We start from the raw sequence: 21,567 nt of genomic DNA, 5'->3' as shown, positions 1-21,567 counted from the left end.
ACTTAGTTGTAGTCGTATAGATGAATCACAGATCCACATCTGGAGTAACCAGTATGAATACATAAGAGGATGAGAGGGAGTCAGACAGCCATTAACTTATGGCCTAGGTGCTCTTAAGATGTTTGTTTACGTAGTTTTGAGCCAGCTTACGCAGCGTGATCACGCTCCAACTTTTCGCTTATGTTTGACTTTTTAGAACCAAATTAACGACCTTTAAAAATGATTTCACCATATGAATAGCAGCTAGTCGATTCGTCCAAGAATGTCAATTGAAATGTTCCTAAAATCATTGTCGCACCAACACTTGCATATATAAAAGGATTGCTCATCTACATCAGACTACAATAAATGAGATAAACAGGAGATCAAGTTAAGTGTTTAGCACTGCTGAACATTGATTGCATGGAATGTTACTCTCGACATTTTTTGGTTTGAGATATAGTCAAGCGTTACAGGCAACGATATACACTTGCTTATTGGAGACTAGTAGTGCTATTCGATAGGTTTGTAATGTTACTATTGGTCCCACGATGAATTAGTGGAGATAATCTCAGTAACGGAAAATTAGTATGAAGGGGAGGAAGGTTGATGGTCGGATAACGGTCATCAAGTTTTTGGTTGAGTAGAGGAGCGGTACTCCTCGAGTATCACCACTGTTATAAATTAGAGGTAATTGAATGATAACGTTGGTTGGTGTTGTTGCATAACTACAATCTCTCGTCTCATTAAAAATCTTGGATTCCGGACTACAATATGCAATATTGATGATCCTGTCATACTGAAATAAGTAGAAATGTGTTTCTTCAACTGACTTCAGAATATTGCAGTAGCCTCGTTAGGAACCTTTACTAGTGTACTTGTGTGTGCCGTATAAACGACTTGAATGAATAGCGAATTAGTGTGATCCCCGAAACTGTTGATTACTACTTGTGTAATAGTAATCTAGTCTTGTTAGATCTTCTGTAATGTCGAGATGATGTATGGATTTGAAGATTGTCTTCCGATTATCCAGATTCCGAAGATGTGCCACTCAAGTTAGCTATCAGTGTGAATCCAGTTGCTTAATGAAACGGTGCCATAATCCTTCCTGATCCATAGTTGATATTCACTTGCTGTTTAACCCGTACACTGAAGTTAGATGACAGAATAGTAATAATACCTTAGTAACTGAACTAAGTTGCATAGCAGACTATTTGAAAATCGTTGTTTGAATTTTACGCGAAATTCATTATCATCGAATTAAACACCTGAAGTGTCGTCAACTAGGATACTGATCCGAGAAAACACTGATTTACGATAGATGATTAAGCACTAGCCTACCTTGTTGTAAAGTCAATAGAAAATCCATCCCTATTAACATAATTTAATCGATTCCATAGAAGTAAAGCGAATCTATTACTTATCACCAGATTTATGCACTGTACGCAAATCGAAGCGACTTATAAGGGTTATCTCATAAAAACTTTGAAAGCATATACAAAATATGTGACTTCAAAAATTTGCAACACTAACATGAGTTGTGAGAGGATAAATACATGTTGATAATAAGAAATCCATGTAGTATTGTACAAACTTATACAGATGAAAGACTTGATTCATACAGGTTGGCTTCTCCTGTAAATATGAGAAAACCAGTGTCTAGACACAAATGCATAAGGTCAAATTGTGATTTATTAGGTGATAAAAAGTTAGTCATCTTCACATGAAGAATCGTCTCTATATGGCGTTTGAAATAACTCTGGATCATAAGCTTCTCTCAGTGTGATACGCATGAGATGCTTAAATCGTTCTTCTAATTCCAGTGGATTTCGTTGTGCAGAGTAAACATATGGTTTGGGTTCCCATATTTTAGCTAAGTCTGTAAACATCTGGGAGCTGTAACGTCCTTTAGCCTTACAAAATTCCAATAACTGCCTGTCTTCTTCTGGTGTCCAATCGTCAGTGTCATTATTAACTAATTCATACAGATCACCTTCATGATTCTCATTGTACGTAGATGCAAAAGCTTCTGTATTGAAGCAAGCAGCTTCATCATCCAGCGACCAACTCATAAGATTTTCTACATCAAATTTCGAACGTAATTCAGGTGGTATGAGACCACTTCTACTATGTACATCGACTAGTCTTGGATGCTTATCTTTCGGAGGACAGGAGAATTGAATGTCATCAGTTCGTTCAAGAGCATTACATTCATCTTGATTGCTTGAATCATCGATTTGTCGACTGTCTGATGTACTTGGTTTAAAAGAAGGAATAAATTCTATTGAAACACGTCGACCAGCCATATCTGGTAGGAAATTACGATGATTTGATACTCTGTTTGTAGAATATACTCTGGCATGTGTCTTTGCAAGTTCGCTTAAAGCAGTACGAGTAGGAATATTTGATGATGCATGGTGCATTGTTGCAGGACGAGAGCTTTGATTTATAACAGAATCAGCTGATAAGGAACTTCGAGGTAAATGAGCTTTTGGTTTAAAACCAGGTGGCCAAGTTATCTTCACGTGGCGCAGATGAAGATTGCACTCATCAACATACACAACGCCACGATGCACCTGAAAAATAAGTGATATACTGAAGTAGTTGACGAATGTTAAATATAGTCTATTATATTCTTTGTTTGGTCTGTATGCTGATAGTTCAATGAACTTCTTATTCCTAATTTGTATCATGGTACTGAATAAATTCCAATTGGTACGTCTACAAAATAATAGTCCAAATAGTTAACTTCATCCTAGAAGACTTGCTGATAAAAGGATAATATACTGACGGCCTTGAGCGACTTATCAGCCGGTGTATTGCTATTATTTAAACACAGTGAGTAGGACTTCCCTAGCATTGGCTGTATACGCGTGGTCGTGTGAGATCATTTCGAGAGGGAGAGCGGAGTCTCCCCACCGTCGACCGTACCAGGGCATGCGGGGGTTTATCAGTCAACATGGAAACGCTTGATAATTACATACCAATTAACAGAAAAAAGCAGTGGGATGACAGATTTGATCTGAACAAGTAACCCTCACACCCCATGTTATTCTTTGTAGAAAAGAAGGTCAAATTTACATACTGGAAGTCAGAATAGTATTCTGAGTTAGTGTAGTCACCGAACTCAGCTTTCGTCACCAAATGACACCAGTTATAATGCACAAAGGTTAGGTTTAGGTAGGGTTTTCATCACTAATTAATAACCATTATAATCCAATGCTTTGCCACCCTTTTATTTACAAACTTGAGAAACCTTGGGTTATAAGATTTAGAGGAAGAATATTATCTAATTTCACTAAACACTATCACGTGTTCAATTCCATTAAGTAATTTAACACACAATCTGCCTTAGGAGTAGGTATTTTAAGTCATTTAGCTTCAGCAACGTCTTAAATTAACATTTTAGTTGCATAGTATATATTTTTATTGATTCCGGACATTTGAAGAATCACTTATTGTTAATTCTCATCTAGTTAATTATAACATACAAATTATCAATCATTGCACTACAGATTTCGCACAGAATACATAAGGAGTTATCTTAATTCTGAATGATTAACTCAAGGCTGTTAGTAGATTATATTTTACCGATTCGCTTCATCTCTCACCTCCTTACCATTCACAGCGTACTGTAGAACGGAAAAATTAGTTTCTCCATCGAATGGTAAGCTTCATTTTGGCTCAATCCCATTCGCGTTAATTAACAAATGACCGAAGACTTTATATGGGAAGATGTTCTTACTTGAGTAAGGATTTATATCGTCCTGCATCAGACAAAAAAACATAGTGTGTCTACAAAACCTGAAAGATATTGTCATAATTCAGCTAGACAAGTAACTCCTGGGAATAAAAGCGAACTTACTCTCAAACTACAAGAAATACAGTGTCTCAAGCCAAGACTGTCAACCTTTTTTACAGGTTTCCCAGATTGGTTTGTAATTGGAACACTGTTTGATGATGCACTAGGATGACATCGGCAAGGACACTGCCTACGAGCCCAGGGTGTACCTAACGAGTTATTTCGACTGTGAGCTGTTGAAGCAAGATCAGTGCATACTTCCCATCCTTCCGAAAGAAATGATCGCAACTGAGGAGAAAGGGCGTTGAATGGTGGAGGGATGTATCTACTGCTTGAAATGCCTGTATTTTGATTTAACTTCTCAGGATAAGCTGGATTCCCTACAGGATGACGAGCAAGTACATCTGATTCTTCAAAATTCTGAAAGGATAACGAAAAAAAATTCACATTACTTATTATTTTACTGAATAATGTGGAAATTCACACAGCTTCCATATCGAGGCCACTGGTGACAGACTCTGGACTTGGATCAAATAAACGGTCGACGTATATTAGCGTATTACGAATTAATGCCTCCGAACAGCACTATATTTCGTTCACAATCAAAGTCAGAAAGTATCTTTTAGTAGTCTTCCTGTTTTATGTAAGAAAAGTATACTTTACTTTTGAGAAGGACAAAATCCTAATCTTGTTTATACTCTACCTACCTGTTTGGTAGTGTCAAACCTCAAGAAACAGTTTCTAAACAATATACCTCTATTAGGTAATAATATTAAGTTGTATTGTATATATATATATATATATATATATATATATATATAGTATTGTGTACATAAGTTTATTTACCTCATATATGGATTTGAACTACAAGATGGAAAATTCGGTATTATATTTTCCTCACATACATACCAATGTAAGAGCAGTTTGATGAAGCTAATTATGACAAACAGATATTATTTATACAAAATAACGTCACTAACCTGTTCAAAACCGACATATGGCTTATGTCTAGTATTAATAAGACTGGCGATACGTGATAAGAGAACAGGACGGTTGCGCCAACTACTCTCCAGAACTGACCAAGCTTTGGAGAATGCATCATGCATATTTCGATGCCGCAAACCTCTAACGCGGGATTTCGTTCGGGTTTTACTTAAGATTGTACCTGAACTTTGACCCGGTTCTGACACAGATTTCTGAATGTTTTGAGTCCCATTATTTACTCCTTCACTGCAATCATGGAGGTCCTGTTCATCTGCATTTGAAGGGTCGTGAGCAGAATTATCTCTCACATCTGTATAAAACTTCTTTTTGACTGGAATATGACGTGCCTCAATGCTGCAGCTATCTGCCAAATTACGAAGACGTCTCCAAAATCTTCTATCACGGGGAACAATATCTTGTAAAACTCTTTGCACTCGGTTGATTCGTGCCAGATTGAAATATGTAGATAGCAGACCCAGACTACGGGCTTGAGATGGAGTAAGAAGGCAAACAAAATCCTCCCACAAAGATAAGTGTTTTTTCAAACAATTTAACACACATGCAAGAGAAAGTAATACTTCAGTTTTATCTGACTGTTCATGATTACTGGTGATTGATGTAGGAACCTGAATAGCTTGACTTAGGTTGGATAAGTTAATCATCATATTTTTGTAATCATCTGGAGCTAAATAGGTTCGACATCGATCCAATAGTGAACGTGTTCGTCTCACATCCATCTCATCCAATATTGCCTGGGTATGAGTTATGGTAGAAGATGGTAGAGTAAGTAAGTCAGCTGAGTTGGCGTCACCACGTGCCCGACATCTTGCAACAAAACGACTGGATGCCATAAGACATGCACTTGGGAAGATCCCTGCAGCTTGGCTCTGACACTCATCAGGAATAAAAATTGACGAATCCAAAAGATATTGAAAATTATTTGAACATACAGAACTTGTGTCTGCACTAGGAATGTGAGGATTTAAGACTGATGACTTCAAAATATGGCAAAACTTTCTAGGTCCAAGAGTAGTGTCTCCACGGACAGCACAAAATTTATCAAAACCAAAGTGAAATAAGTTCACTATAGCATCTGCCACTTTTTGACAAACATCTAATGCATCGTTACCTGTATGACTCCAGTAGCATTCCAAAATATTTGGCATTTCCTCAAGCTGCTGATCATTTAAAATACATTCAACGGAGGACGGTGCAACAATACCATCTGATATATCATGATCTTCAGCATTGACTGGTGGTTCTATCTTATCCTCATTTGAAAGTTTATATGACTTTTGTCTGTTTATCCGGGCTAAGATAAATTCGATATGATGTGACTTTTTAGGTTGAACAATTCGATATTTTTGTGTTTCTTGATTTGATAAGTTATTAACTGGATTTTCAGAGTGATTATTGGAATCATGGACTGACTCGGAATCATTAGACACTTTAAAAACTTCGAGTAAAGCAGGTTCACTGGTTTTGCTGAGAACTACGGTACTGAATGAGCAATAAAAAAAATATCAAGACAAGAAAATGTAATGTGGAGCAGGAAGAATAAGACGGCACTATACTAGACCAGTGTAGCTGATGCCCCTAAATGCCATGGTACGGCTGACGGTGGGGAGACTGCGCTCTCCCTCTCGAAATGATCTCACACGACCGCGCGTATACAGCCAATGCTAAGGAAGTCCTACTCACTGTCTTCTTGCAGCCGGAGTGTTGTTTACGAAATTGAGAGGAAGCAAAGCGCTTTAACCGGATTCGTGGATATGCAGTATCCATCTAGGGGAGTTAGAAAACCCTGATTCCAAACCAATGGTGTACATGGGCTCCAGAATCTTGAGGCAACAAATGGCGTATGAACCTACTATTGGTTACCGGCTACCATGGGACTACATTTCCTAAGGTTGCTCCACTGCCTTATGGATTAGACCTTTAGGTCAAAAGTTTTGGGAATGGCCCCCTAAGAGAGCCATCTGCTTCTGTTTGGGCACGCGGGCAGTATCCCAGCCCTCACACAAATCTAATGATTTGTGTGGTGCATATCTATTTGGTGTCTCCTTGTACTAATGTTTAAGTGTTTAAATAAATGAATAGTGTAGCTGATATATAAAATAATGGATATTCTAGACTCTAACCATGTCAGAGATTAGACTATTGAATGATAAATCAATAAGATACATAAATGAATATCGTTACACAGTAGTACCATGCATAATCTTTGTAATTAGAATGTTTTCTTTCCGGCATATAAATATTCAGTTAAACTCTGATATCAATGTTAACCATTTGACAGCTCATGACAGTTTAAAAAGGCTACAGCACCAGAAATTATCAACTTGTTAGGTGAAAAAAGTTGTATCGAAATGAAATGGTGATATAATCAGATTTCGTGCACTTGGATAGATAGAGAAACTTACATGTATTATATCCGAAGGAAAGAAGGATAACTCTCAGGACTTTTTCTGGGTCTAACGGCAGCTTGTTTGAATATCTGGGGTACCTGTTCCTGCCATCTAAATATTTCAACGAATTATCTGTTTTTGTTTGTTTTAACAAACCATTATGCCTGCTAATCGCATAACCTATTCAGATGCGCTTATGATCGATATCGAATAAAGGAATGAAACTTGTTGAAATACTTTGCTCTGAGAATTCTATATTGTACCATAAATATAATATTGAATTAAGCCATTATATATATATATATATTTCATCACAAGCTTCTTATTAACCTATTAACTATTATTGTATAATTTACTATTCTTAATCTGTTGCCAACCGCTTTTTGGCTTGATTCTGTGTAATTGTTTTCTAATTTATGTGGTGTAATCTGGTCTGTTTGTGTGTAGTGGGGGCCGGTTATTGATTTTTGGACTCGAAGGAAGGACAAAGAGAAGGTAGGGGATCGTGTACCAGCAAGACCTTAGCGATGACTCAAGGATTCTGATTGGTGTTTCTGTAACATAATATCAGACAGCGGGTCAAATTGGAGCACGTTGGTTTCTCAGAAGACTAACTCTAACCTTAACTAAGAGGTCTAATTCGTAAAGTAGTTGAGCTGCATCAGAATATTAATTCCCAAGATATCTCTGATTATCAGAATTAGATCGTATACCATTTTTTCCGACAAGAACTTGTATACTTTATGCATCATCGGTCTTGTACTAAGTATCTTCTACTAGTAGAGGTGTGTCATGAGTATCCAACCGGACTGTTTGTTTCAACCACATTAAATGCAAAGCGGAATGAGAGTGTTTTCAAAGGGAGGCCAAACCTCTGGCACATCTTAAGAATTGGAATCATTAGATATTCACTAACCTCCAGAAGACGTTTTATTTAGTTGGACAGAGTTTCACGTGACTCGGTTAGTTGTTTTGTTCTCCTTTACATTAAATCAACTCTAAGCTTTTATTACTTACTTATGCCTGTTACTTCTAGTGGAGCATAGGCCGCCGACCAGCATCTAAGCTTTTATAGTTAAATAAAAAATCATCCCCAATTGAATATCTCACAATAAACTAGGTCAATGGGACGTGTTTTCTCAATCCAGAAATTAACCAGTTATTATACCATATCATATTTAAGTGGACTAGGAGAGGTATCGTGTAAACATTAACTACAGTCAACTATTAACAGGTTGAAATAATTAATCATTAGAATGACGATTTCAGAAACTTGTGAAGATATATCAGTTTAATACCACCCGTGGAAGATGGTGTTGCATCTTTTCAGTTGGATAGTTTAGTTGTAATACTTTTTTGTAGTATATATTGACGATATTGTTCAAAAAAGATAATAAAAGCCTCAAGATTAAATAATACACCTGAGAGAACATAGGATTTTAGAAATCCATATATTGAGCTACATATTTTCTTAATCATATCAACATAACAATATCTGTTCTATCGATACCTAGTTGGAATAACTTAGGAGGGAAACCCACCACAGTATTATGCACTATTAATTCTTATGATAACCATGAAACTTTGAAAATATTATGTCGAATAGAGAACCTACCCGTCAGGGTTGAGATCCACTGGGATAGCAGGTAAATAATTTGGACCAAGAACATCACATTCAACTGGTGGTTCTAATTTGACTATGGATTCACCTTCTACATGTGTTGAATTTGTTGTTGTTGTTTTCATTTCCATAGATTGTGCTTTCCCAATCTGTGACCTCCAAAAACACTCGGCGTTTTCTATGAACTCAGTTAGTACATCCAATTTACGTTTTGCATTTTCACCACGATAGTTAGAATTCAAAACATGCTCATAACCTACATCGTTGGGAAGCCCTTCAAAAGTAAATAAATCTTTAGAATTCTTATCAGTTAAGCATTCAACAATTAGTGGAAGACCATAAGGAGAAGCAAGTGTAGTCATTTCATTAGCATACTGTTGAATTCTTTTTAGGTCCACTTCCCCTGGTTGACTTAACTCAGTGTAGAGTTGGAGTAGACGGCGAGTAGCAACTGGTATATGTTTGGAGTCTCCTGCATTATCTATACTGTCCCGATTAGCCAACAGATTCCAACGACGAGAGCGTAACTGCAATAGTGTACGATACGGAAGTATATGCCTACCGATTAAACGATATGCAATGTAGCGACAAGGTTGTTTACACTGAGATCCACGACTTCTAGATTGGTTGTGACAATTAAAAGTCTTAGGTTCGAGAGATTTACGAGTTCGACTTAATGCACCGGAAAAGTCTGCCAATCCCATTACCATTAAAGCATCTTCAGATGGATGAAAAATTAATCGGACATGACTTTTCGGATGTGGTCCCAAGACAGTAGGCATTAAACACGCATAAGACCAAATGGGGCTGTTAGTCATTAAACGTAGTAAACAATGTGGGATAGGCAAGGCGAATGATTGTGATTTAGTAAGACTATTTCCTACTCCTCGTTTATACGGATTCCATGGTAAACGTGGAAGCATAGATAATCCAGCATAATCAGAAATTAAATCAACGGCCATTTCCAAAGTAGGACAACACCAATAGAAGCTTGTAACAGGATAATATTTAGCGGGAATATTTTGTTGAAGTGCAACTAAATCAAAAGCTTGACGTTTAGCAATTAAAGTTTTGAGAAGAGTAGCACATGGTCGGGTAGCATATTCATGCATATCAGGAAAATCATAAGTTAATAAGAAATTTGTAGTTAACAACTGAATATGCATTACTAATTGGCGTTCCAATCGAACCAGTTCTGTCTCAGTAAGGCTACGAAAATGAATTACAAACAAGACTACATCATAATGACAATAATGAAACTTATTTCTTTATAAAAATGGAAAATAAGGTCAAAGCACCTAACTTTCAATTGTTATGTCGTACGTTCTGATCTTGCCCTGACACCTACTTTGGTTTTGGCAACCCAGTTGGTATTATCAATACCTCTTAGACAAAATGTATGGTTTAAATCTGAATACGAAAACCTGTGATTAGTTACTAAATAACGCTATATTCAGAACTTGAAATGAGAAACTTACAAAACCTTATACTCTTTTGTCTTTTTGTGCCAATGAAACTCTTATGATAGACAAAAAAAATCAAACCATGTAGATAAAATGAAAACTGCTCACCTCAATTTCTTACGGTAGTTTTTAAAAACAATCTTTGCTTTCATTTCGCTGTCGATTTGACTGTTTATATACCACTTCTGAGACCATAATTATAGTTATGACTATTTTTCACCACATATGACACTATTTAATCGTTCATATGTAGTGGGAACAGAAATTTATGATAATCATTTACTTTTAGTCCAGGTTATTAAGTCATATAATACTGAAGTGATTATAAATACTTTAGACCAAAATGTACAGTAAAGTTGAGAAAATGAACATTTCGCTCATACATTACTGCATAACGTTTTCTTTTTCTTTTGATATGACCGACAGCTGAAGGTAGCCAACAAGGAACGCTGGACCTGGGTTACATGATAGTTAGGACGCTTCAACCTTGAGGTGACTGATGTTCTCTGATGGATTCAAGCGTATGCCACTCAGTTTCATAGTCTGAAATGTTACCATCGAGATATTTGGGATGATATGATGGGACCTTGGAGTATTTAGCAACTGTTTCACTTATTATTTTTAAGGTAAATGTAAATAGCTTTTGAGGTAATGGTATATTTACTACAAACTTTACACAAGACCTCACAACCGATCAACTAAAATGTTAATTTAAAGTACATATTGAAAACTAACAGATTGTGTAGAATATCCTAAAATCAGATAACTAAACCATGACTAATATCCGCTTGGATTCGGATTTAACCTGTCACATACCGAGATTTTTTTGTTTTGAAACCTTAAAATATGTTAGACAAGTCTCATTAGAATCACCAAATTGACTTATATGCTCTTCGTATTTCAGCAAGCGTCAACTATGATGAAGAGATCACATTTAACTTTTATAGATCAAGCTGGTAATTACACTAGCTCTAACCAATTATCAAGAACTACTGGCCCTAAGGATAATCCTATATAGGGTTTGTTGTACAACCATCTAAGATACAGTCAAATTTTACTCAAATGGTAATAAATATCAGAAACAATGAAACACAAACTACCCACAACTTGCAGAGAATGATAAAATACAGTCTTAAAATTCAGTTCAGTATAAGAGGAAATAGACGGAACGAAAGTGCTATGACTAACATGATACGACACCGGGTTACAGTTGGATTAACCGGAGTATCTGTGGTTTTATGAAAAATCTCATTGGGTCCAGAAGATTGAATATGTTGTGGATTGTTAAAATCATCTATTTGACTATTTCGAGATGTATTGCGATCCATATGAAACAAACGTTGCCCATAAGCTTTCATTGCCAGGAATGAAGGTGTTTTGGATTGATGTGTACGATTTTCATGTCCTTCTTCTGAACTGAACAGTTCACGTAAATCTTCATGTAAATTCTGAACAGATACAAATGACAATAATAATTTAAACTTAAAACTCTTGATTAAAATTCTAACGAGGTTCAATAATACATTGTAAAACCATTCAGTAAGTTTTGTGATAGCTAGATATTTTGTCGTATAGCTAGCAATAATAGTTACAAAGAGCTGTTACGTGATACCGTTTACCTAGGTTGCTAAAGTTCCCAAATGCCATGGTACGGCTGACGGTAGGGAGACTGCGCTCTCCCTCTCGAAATGATCTCACACGACCGCGCGTATACAGCCAATGCTAAGGAAGTCCTACTCACTGTCTTCTTGCAGCCGGGGTGTTGTTTACGAAATTGAGAGGAAGCAAAGCGCTTTAACCGGATTCGTGGATATGCGGTATCCATCTAGGGGAGTTAGAAAACCCTGATTCCAAACCAATGGTGTACATGGGCTCCAGAATCTTGCTCGATTGATTAAATTACCTTCTAGACTTCAATATAGGGAATGTAGTATTCTGCATGAGAATCTAACAATTTTGATGTCTTAAGCGTTTAAAATGAAGAATGACGATGTAGCAATGATCAATTTGGATGCTTATCATTCAGACATTGAATCAAATTGTGAAATGAATTAATCAGTAAATGAACTATTACTCAATGTTTTAGGTTTTGGATGTTTATCCATTAGAGTCTGAATATCGATCGCTTGTGTGAAAGATTCAACACAGTATAATTGCTTTTGTTAACACACATTCACAGTCAAAACAAGTGACACTCCAAACGTATCTGACGTTCTGAACATACCTCTTTCAATGCATAACAGAATCCATCCAAAAAAAACATTTTAGTGAGCCTGCTTAAATAGTAATATGACTTTTAAACGACAATCCAATTAAACCTGGAAGTAAGAAGTCAACTTTTAAGATGAGTTTTTCGCTTCACTTGCGCATACGTCTTAACATAGTGCTAAACGAAAACGTTAACATGTGTGTATATTGTAAATAAGATAGATCATATCATCTGTGATCTGTACATCAAATGAAACGTAAAATTCGATTATATTTCAGTTACATAGTATGAAATCATTTAACAAAGATAAGCATCCACAAGAGCAAATTACGATAACATTGAAGACTAATTCATCAATCAAACTATTATTCAATAACAATAACATTTTTATACTAATACAACTGAAGATTCTTCAATTATAATATACAGATAGTATACTTAAAAAACATCAAACCTTGGCCTCCATTCTAGATACTCGAACAGCACGATCGTCTCGTAATTCATAGAAAAAATCTTCCCTATCAACATCGTCTAACTCTGCCATGACGTCGAATTCTGGATCATCATCGTCTTCATCGTCATTGATATCATCCATGAGCCTTGATATAGGCTGCGATGTCCTTGTAGAATGATGTAAATCAGAATGTCCACTTAATGATAAAGATCTGTTATTTTTGTTTGGTTCATCGCCTACGAGTTTTTCACAGATTGTAGACGCTTTAACTGGAGCATTTATTCGTGGATTTGACTAAAAAGGTAAACATTTAAAAGTTATGAAGCACTTCATTGCAAGAATAAAAGCCTTAGTATTCAAAATTGGAACACTGTTTGCTAACGAATTTTAAATCGTGATTGTTTTAGTAATGCGTTCGCGAAAATGCAAAAGCAAGTTACCGTTGGATCTAAAACGAAATGGTGGATTTCAATGTTTAAGTTACGCGTATACTTATATCTAACTTGACAGTTTTACATTGACTAGCAACTTTCAGTAGTACATATAAATGCTTCAAATATTTGCAGCTTTTCAGTGGTATTTTAACTAAGATCAGTTAGTGATTTAAAAACTATGAAAATTCATATAGATGGTGATGATCTATAACTGATGGATTTGAAGATGCTCAACTTAAATTTCATTAACAGTATGCTTTACGCAGAAAACGTCATTCTGTGACTTTTGAGAATGACTGACTTATATACCACTAAGACCTACAGTTAACCCAACCCACAGAGATAAAAGATCAAAAGACTTTGCAACGTATTTTTCACGAACTACTTTTTCACATATAACCAATCACTTACAGCTGACAACTTATTATTACTATTATATGTTTCTCAGCCTAGTGACGATTTAAATGTTTACAAATACTGGGTATAACGGATTATCCTGAAATATATACATATATATCCTGAAAATAATAATTACAGATAACTCTGTGAAACTGTCAAGAAGCTCTGAATCATGTTTTTGGTTGTTACTGACCAAAGTATATCTACAATCCTCGCCAAATTAATACCCTGGATTTTCTAACTTGCATCAGACATCATAACAGTCATCACTGCTAAGTTATTCGAGTCCTGGAATAACCGCTTGTAAGAGGATTGAACTAAACACAATACAACCGATTGATTCGTAGTATATTATGACCATATTAACTAATCAATAGGTCAATAGTTATACTGATGGCGGTGATACTGCTACGTAGCCGAATACTGTTATGTACTATACTTAATTTTGGATGATTGCAGACGATCAAAAGAATATATAAGCTTCGTTGAAATTTTGGATATCCTGTAGTCATAGATGGTACTAAAATGAACAACTGAGTTTTATCCTTACTAGGTCCAAAGACTACCAAGGTGTTAAGTAAACATTTTACCATTCACTTATTTTTTTACGTACTATGGAAAATCCATCTCCAAGTGACATTTGTATGCTATTAGATTACAAGAAACTATCTTATTAGAAAGTACGCTACTTTTTGTGATTAAGAAACATAAAGTTGAGAGTTCATACACACGGTCAACGGATTGAGAATTTTCGAACACGACAAATTGCGGTAGCAGCTACGGTTATGTTGAAATATAGACAACTATTGACCAAGGTTGCATACATGAGTGTTATACTCATGAAGCTGCCCAAGGATCCAAAGACTTAAGTGAACAGTTATGACTTGACATTATTCACTTTATAATACCACATGGAATCTACATAACATAGGTTACCACAACCATACAGAACAAATAAAGTATTTAGAAGAAATACAAAGATCCGAAAATAATTGAATAAGGAAATTTATACCCATACTAAAACTTTTAACACACTTTGTTAGGCGTACAGTTTGCTGAATTAGAAGCGGAAGTAAACAACGAACGAAGAAATTGAGTATAAACATCGTTGTCTGAATCTTCAATATCTACATCTTTATTTGTTGTTGTACTGTAATCTCTATTTGTTATGTCCTCTGTTGCATTCAATTCTCCTTCATCTTCACCCTCTTCTACATCCGGATAACAATGAGAACTACCAGGAGGCGAAAATTTAACAGCATCATCCGGTCTAAGTGGTACGCTGGAACTAGAATTTTCAAGCTTTTCAAAAGAAATACCATTCCTTGATTCGGATAAACTCTTAAATGATTTAGCTTTTGAACGAGTGAGACGGGAAGTTCGTATATCTAAATTATCATCGATTTCACAGAAAACAGAATTATCGACATTGTTAGGTTGAATGTTGTCATCACAAGAGTCAAGATCTATTTGTGAATCACTTTCAGTGCTACTTCTACTACCATTAAGACAACTTTCATTTTCTACATCTGTAACATAGGAATTATGTTTGGATGCTTCTGTAAAATCTAGCATTTGATCACGTCTTAAAATCTTGTAATCTCCATCGTTCGGTTGGTAATCACTATCGGCCAATGAAATATCCAAGTCGTTTCCTACATTTTTTCCAATGTTATCATCTTCGTCAGGGAATTCCATATCAAGAATGGTGCATGGCGCTTTTGTTTCGGGTGTGATGGAATGTGGAAACTGATTTTGCAATGACTCTTCAATACGACGAGTCAGTGATCTGAAGAATTTATTCAAAATAAACAGATAAATAAAACCAATATGCAAGAAATTAATCGACCATCAAGAGAGTTTGTTAATACATGTTTAGTTCACTGACTCAAAAACACCGACTTTGTTACCATAGGAATATTTCGTTGGAAACTAACAAACAACAAACTATAATGCTAATACTCACTAAACTGGCAATTCCAACCTCTAGAAACTTTATACTTACAGCTACAGATAAAAACACTGGTATTTACTAAGATATAAATTCAGTTATTTGAACAATAAAGACATCAAAGTAGCGTGATAAAAACCACATTAGATACTTAACAAAACAAAGAGTACTTCATTTATTTGTGTTGGCTTTGTAAGAATTTATATTTATTATTATTTATTTACCTGAACACAAATTTCGGTACAAAGGGGCACCAGATATGTATGCGCCACACGGTTTTGCAAGAAAATAGAAGCCAAAGCAAAGTATGTTTTAGGTTATACATTTTAAAACTGGTATGCAGTTCATAAACTATATGAAGCTTAAAGCAATAAGTGAAATTCATAACACTCAATACATAATCAATTCTTCTCAACATATCCATTATTTCGAAGTATTCAATATTTAGTGAAAACGTAGACGGCTAATTACTAAAAACTAAGCTGTGTGGTTTATGAGAAAGATTAAAGGAAATTGAAACAAACGAAAAAAAACAAAGAGATATCCATCTAACTGAATTACCTTAAAACAGGATGTTTGAGAAATTGGCATACTATAGCGTTTACTTTGTAAACCGAAATACCAAGTAGATAATGATATGAATAGATTATCGAAAGTTAATAAGTGGTACCACAGTGATCAGGAAGTTTATCTCCATGTAAGCATTAGTAAGAAATTGAAAGATTGATACCACAACCATTCACAAGAGCGTGATAGCACTAAAGATACTTTGTTCTTAAACGTTAAAACAATTTTTTTGACTTTTAGCTGTAAGTATGTGAGTAGTAAACTAGATCCAAAAGGTGACCTGGTTAACTATAATCTATGTAATATCAACCAGACGTAGTACAAAGAAGTTGTGGTGACAGTAACGGACCTAAATAGTTGATTTAAATCTATTTGTATATAAGCGATTAATTCAGTTAATGAAAACTAGATAATAACATGATAAGTGACACGGAGTCCCACAGAGAATACAGACGCAAATTAAAGTCTCGGACGAGCCCTAAACTTTTGTGTGGCGCATATGTATCCGGTGCCCTTTGTACCAATATATATGTGATTAAAAATAAATAAAGTCTTTAGAGGGAATATTTATCAATCTCATTTCAAGATGGGAAGACCAACAACCCACTAAATCGAGATTTAGCTGGTGTCCGAGAATCTTGACGAATATAGAAAAAAAGAAAGTAAGATAAAAATAATGAGAACAAAACTCAAAAGGAGTAAAGCGTAATGCAAAATTATCAGTAACAAAGTGCGTTACAACGTAGGAACTAAATTTATTCTCCGGATAACGAAATTCAATATGCAAATAATAATGTCCGATCAATGTTCTTCTTAAAGTTAGTAAGTGATAGAGAATGATGGTCTGTTGATTTTGTGATATTACATAACCCGAGAAATTGTACTAGCCCGAAACAAAGTGCTCTGAAATTGACTCACTTAACTAGCGATGAATACCCTGCAGTAATCCATCGCCAGGTATATAAATAGCAAACTGTTTCAACTAATTTCAAGCAACGACAAGTAGTGATTGGCGTGAAACCTGTTATATATATATATATATATATATATATATATATATATGATAACAAACGTAACCGCTATAAATATTTTTAACAGTTAATATCAAAGTGCAGGCTCGCTCAACCAACACAACAATCGTTTGTTTGTATTCCAATGCAAAAGGTATAGTCTAAGTCTTCTATATTACATTAGGTGGCACCATACGAAAAACGATTTAACATAAGTCTCAAAAAAGTGAAAAACAGCATGAATTACCGAGTGATAGCTCTAGATTCCAGGTGGTAATCTGAATTTTCTCCAAGATCACTGAGGATAGAAAATAATCCCAAGGATTTAGCACGCCTTCGAGTAGCTGCTGAAACCTCACCGGTTTCAGGCTCTCTGAATTCACCGTCAATATACCGACGTAGAGCACTCACAACATCTTCATTAGTCAGAACATCCTTTAACAACCTTTTAACTTGACGTGTTGTCAAATGTTGGACAGTAGTGATTTTTTCGAGTCTTTCCGCTAATGAACATCCAAGTGATGCCTATGTTACACGAAAATAGTTTATAGAAATGAAAAGTAATGAAAGGATATCAATAGCAACCCCTTTTGTACATAAAGCAATTACTGAAGGACAGTTAAAAGAAATGAGCTACTTCATTTATGAGCACGTTACGGGGTAATTAAACAACAAATTATTGTTCAGATTTATATCTAATGTATTTAGTGCTTCTATAACGGAAACTTCATTAACCGATTTGACAAAATATTCCCACAAAAAAAATGGATAAAATAGATGCCTAGCATTGAAATGAGGATGATGGAAACAGAGATCACTTATGAGTAAATCTTGACTTCACATGAACGGTAAATATGGACTTTAGGATTGAGGAAGAACGGATTTGCCCATCAATTGATTCCGAGAGCGTTTCATGAGTACATGTCGAAGGATATTATGGAACTTCTATCCAGCCTTGTTAATTCCAGCATTTCTTAAGACAGTAGAGTTGAGATAATACTAATTGACTGGGTCTTTAAGTCATCCAATAGTAAAAGTGAGAAGTAACAGGCAACGAAAATCACATCGGATTTGCTACTTTCCCCTACGATTTAATAAATCTCTTACCAGATCCAACCAAAGATTAATACTAACAACAACTGGATAACCTTCAAAACAACTCAATACTGTAATAAACCAACTACTTTTTGTTAAATCGAATGAGTGCGTGCGTGCCCTGTTTAGTATATGAACATGAAGATCCTCGCCATTTGGAGAGCAGTGATTTATCGATCAGAGCAATGATACGCGAAAGCCGTATGAGCAGTCTTGAGTACTTGTCAGTCACGTTTTCTGCCTAGCCCAGCCAGTTAAGTCCAGAACACCAATAACAGCCTCTGCAATATGAATCATTATTCTCAAACATACTGAGTTTATATACCAAACAAACAGACCACATCGTACCATAAAATAGAAAATAACATTTGTACAAGATTTGGCCAAATGTGGCTATGAATAGCGGGAACAGTAATCAATAGACTGGGTATAACTCAAGAACGGTAAATAGTGCAGTAATAGTCTATGCGTCAAAATAAAGCTTATAATAAGAGGGACACGAATATGAATAGTTTAGTTACTTAACACTTATACAATAGGAAATATACATATCATATTGGTCTATAAATAGTTCTCAAAGTTACCATTCACAAATCTCTACGGGATATAACGCTTTTCCTCTAATCCCTATAGGTTCACTTAACATGACATCCAAAACCAGTTCAAACTACCGAAATCAGTGTCTTAGGTTAACATCATTTAAATGATGGCCTTCACAATGACCAAATACACACTAAAAGACCTCATTATATTGTGGTGTTCTCATCGAGTGTCAACAATATCTAGTAGACAACAGCTGTCAAACAGTCAAAGATCGTACACGCATAGACTAAGTATCAAGATAAAGAAATACTCACGCCGAAGTATTATTCATTCAGCACTACCATTGAGCTATACGAAGAAAGACTCACTTCGCAAAACAACTATTAATACTCTGACAACAACTCTCATATGTGAAATCCACAAATATTCTCAACAATTCATTGGTAAGGATGAAGCAAACAAAGTGTACAACTATTAACCGCATTTCTTAACATTTGTCTGCAAAATAACATATGATTATCCGTAAAAAAATTAGTTACACAACAGTCAATTAGTACTGCATTGAACAATAAAACATAAACTGATGTGTAACATACTTGCCAATCGCCAACGCATTCATCTCCATCAACAGTCTCTCTGGTTTTAGAGACTTTTGGTGGGAGGTCTAACTCATTCGGTCCACCACCTCTTTTCATGAGAAACCGGTACGAATGATAGAACTCTTAGGCAGTCAACAAAGCCAGTTGTTTAGTGTGAGGAATCTGTAACAGAAAAGATAGTTTCATCGGTAAAAAGGACAAAAACTAAGTAGCATATTTCTAAAGAAATGAGGGAATGTTTGTGCCCCAAGATAGGAAGTAGGCAATGCACTTAAATACAAAATTTATCGCCTGATGTCACTGTAAAGAGATATTGTTAAGGTGTACGACATCGCAACACAGTGTTGTCTCCATGACATTGGACGTAAGTTCAATGAATATCATTATAGAAGGAGAGATGGTGCAAGTAATACTTTTTAGGGGCGTTTTTCTCGGTTCCATAAGATCAGGATACAATTCTAGCAAACATTATTATAGGACCCAATTTATGTTGTCACATAGTAGTTATACAAATATAGTACAAGTGTTGTGTGTGCTACTTATGCGGACACAAATGAAAAGTATGTAGCAGGAATTGGAAGTGGAATGATTACCATCAAATTGAAATAAGGAGGAAGACAGAAAGCAATTCGAATGACAACAGCATTAGAAGAGTGTTGGAGTGCGTGGAGGACAATTAAAGGAAGAAATGAAAATAATGAACTTTTACAAAGGTGCAGTGTAGTTTCGAGTAAAATAATACATTGGTTTTCCCCACTTGAGTTTTCAATCACTGCAAAAAACACTATAAAGAGTGACCAGAATTCGATTCCAGAATTTCCTGCTTAATATTTATATTTGTTACATGTGACAGATATATAACTTGGAAGTTTTCTCTAATTATCTAGAGGTGTTAAAAATTTCAGCAACATTTTATAATACACTAACCAACTTTTCGCTTGAGTGTGTTGTGTTGCGACACATCAAAAGTAAATGGGAAAAGTTTGCATGACTCGTTATTGAAATATGGGGGTTATTTTAAAATAAAAGGTATTCTTGATAAGCCATGCACTTACTGATAAAAACGGTCTGGTTCAGACGTCAGCTTATGATTTCCACCTTAATGAGTTACAGCGCCGTGTTACTGGCACTCAAATTTAGTTAATGTCCTTGTACATCAATTCGTTCATAAGTGTCAAAGCTACACCCCAAAGGTCATTTGGCAGTTTTGATTCTCGGCAGAGGTTATTGAACAACTTAAACAAAATGAGGTATTTGTCACAAAATATTGGCTGATTGTATACTTATGAAAGCTATAAACATGAATTAAAATGTAGTTTGTTGGTTTGCTCAACAAGCGACGTCAAAATCTGTCTTGAACAAAACCACTCATAAGAAGATTTTATTTCTCTTTTCGTAGCAACCAAAAGTTAGTCGGTTATCGCAAATCCTAACTTTGACATTACCGGGGCTCTCAAAATTTTTGAATAACAGACACGTTTTTGACAAGAGATTGCAAACCATAACGATTTCTTTACGTATACTTTCAGTACTACAGTACAGTTCGGATGATTGTCATTATAGTCAGTTATTGTTAAAGACGAATAGAATCATTGACAATGATTGATTAGTAAAAGAATCTTTCTCAAGACTTTGCCTCCAAAATAGCAATCGTTTGTCATCCAAGTCCTTTCCTTATACAAATCCCTTGAAACTAAAGTTTGAAAAACGATACAACAACTCTCTATCCAAACATAGTGAATTGAGAACCACTTCATCCATCATCGTGAAATTGCCAATTTTCTGTTATATATTTTATACATGCATACTTTTATGTAGTAACCAAGGGCCAATGAATGAGGCAAAAACTGTAATACGAATTTTCTTGTGTGTATAATTGGATGATTGAATTTGCCATTCCATAAGAGAGAAATAAACAAAGTATAAAAGTAGTAAACAAACTCTCAAAATAAATGGTTCTGTAAATCTTTGACGCTGATGCTGACCATTAGTTATGTCGGGTACACCCGGGCCAAGGGCTCTCTTTCACGCATCCGTACCAGATCACGA

General features: G+C 35.4%; 1 protein-coding gene across 1 annotated transcript; it reads right to left on the bottom strand.

The window, feature by feature from the left end:
• Positions 1-1,688: 1,688 nt before the first annotated feature.
• On the bottom strand, positions 1,689-20,623 carry Smp_065810 (hypothetical protein; the record flags this gene model as incomplete). The annotated part of the gene is made up of 10 exons (XM_018789483.1): positions 20,574-20,623; positions 19,516-19,680; positions 17,529-17,806; positions 14,789-15,542; positions 12,921-13,214; positions 11,446-11,705; positions 8,789-10,003; positions 4,762-6,265; positions 3,845-4,201; positions 1,689-2,555 (listed from the first exon to the last, which is right to left on the bottom strand). Exons 2-10 carry the CDS (start codon positions 19,612-19,614, stop codon positions 1,689-1,691), a joined length of 5,628 nt encoding a protein of 1,875 aa, XP_018654922.1. The 5' UTR covers positions 19,615-19,680; positions 20,574-20,623.
• Between the last annotated feature and the right edge of the window lie 944 nt (positions 20,624-21,567).

Source organism: Schistosoma mansoni, chromosome W, assembly GCF_000237925.1.
Source record: "Schistosoma mansoni strain Puerto Rico chromosome W, complete genome".
Taxonomy (NCBI): Eukaryota; Metazoa; Platyhelminthes; class Trematoda; order Strigeidida; family Schistosomatidae; genus Schistosoma; species Schistosoma mansoni.
This window is presented reverse-complemented; position numbering and strand designations above follow the sequence as displayed.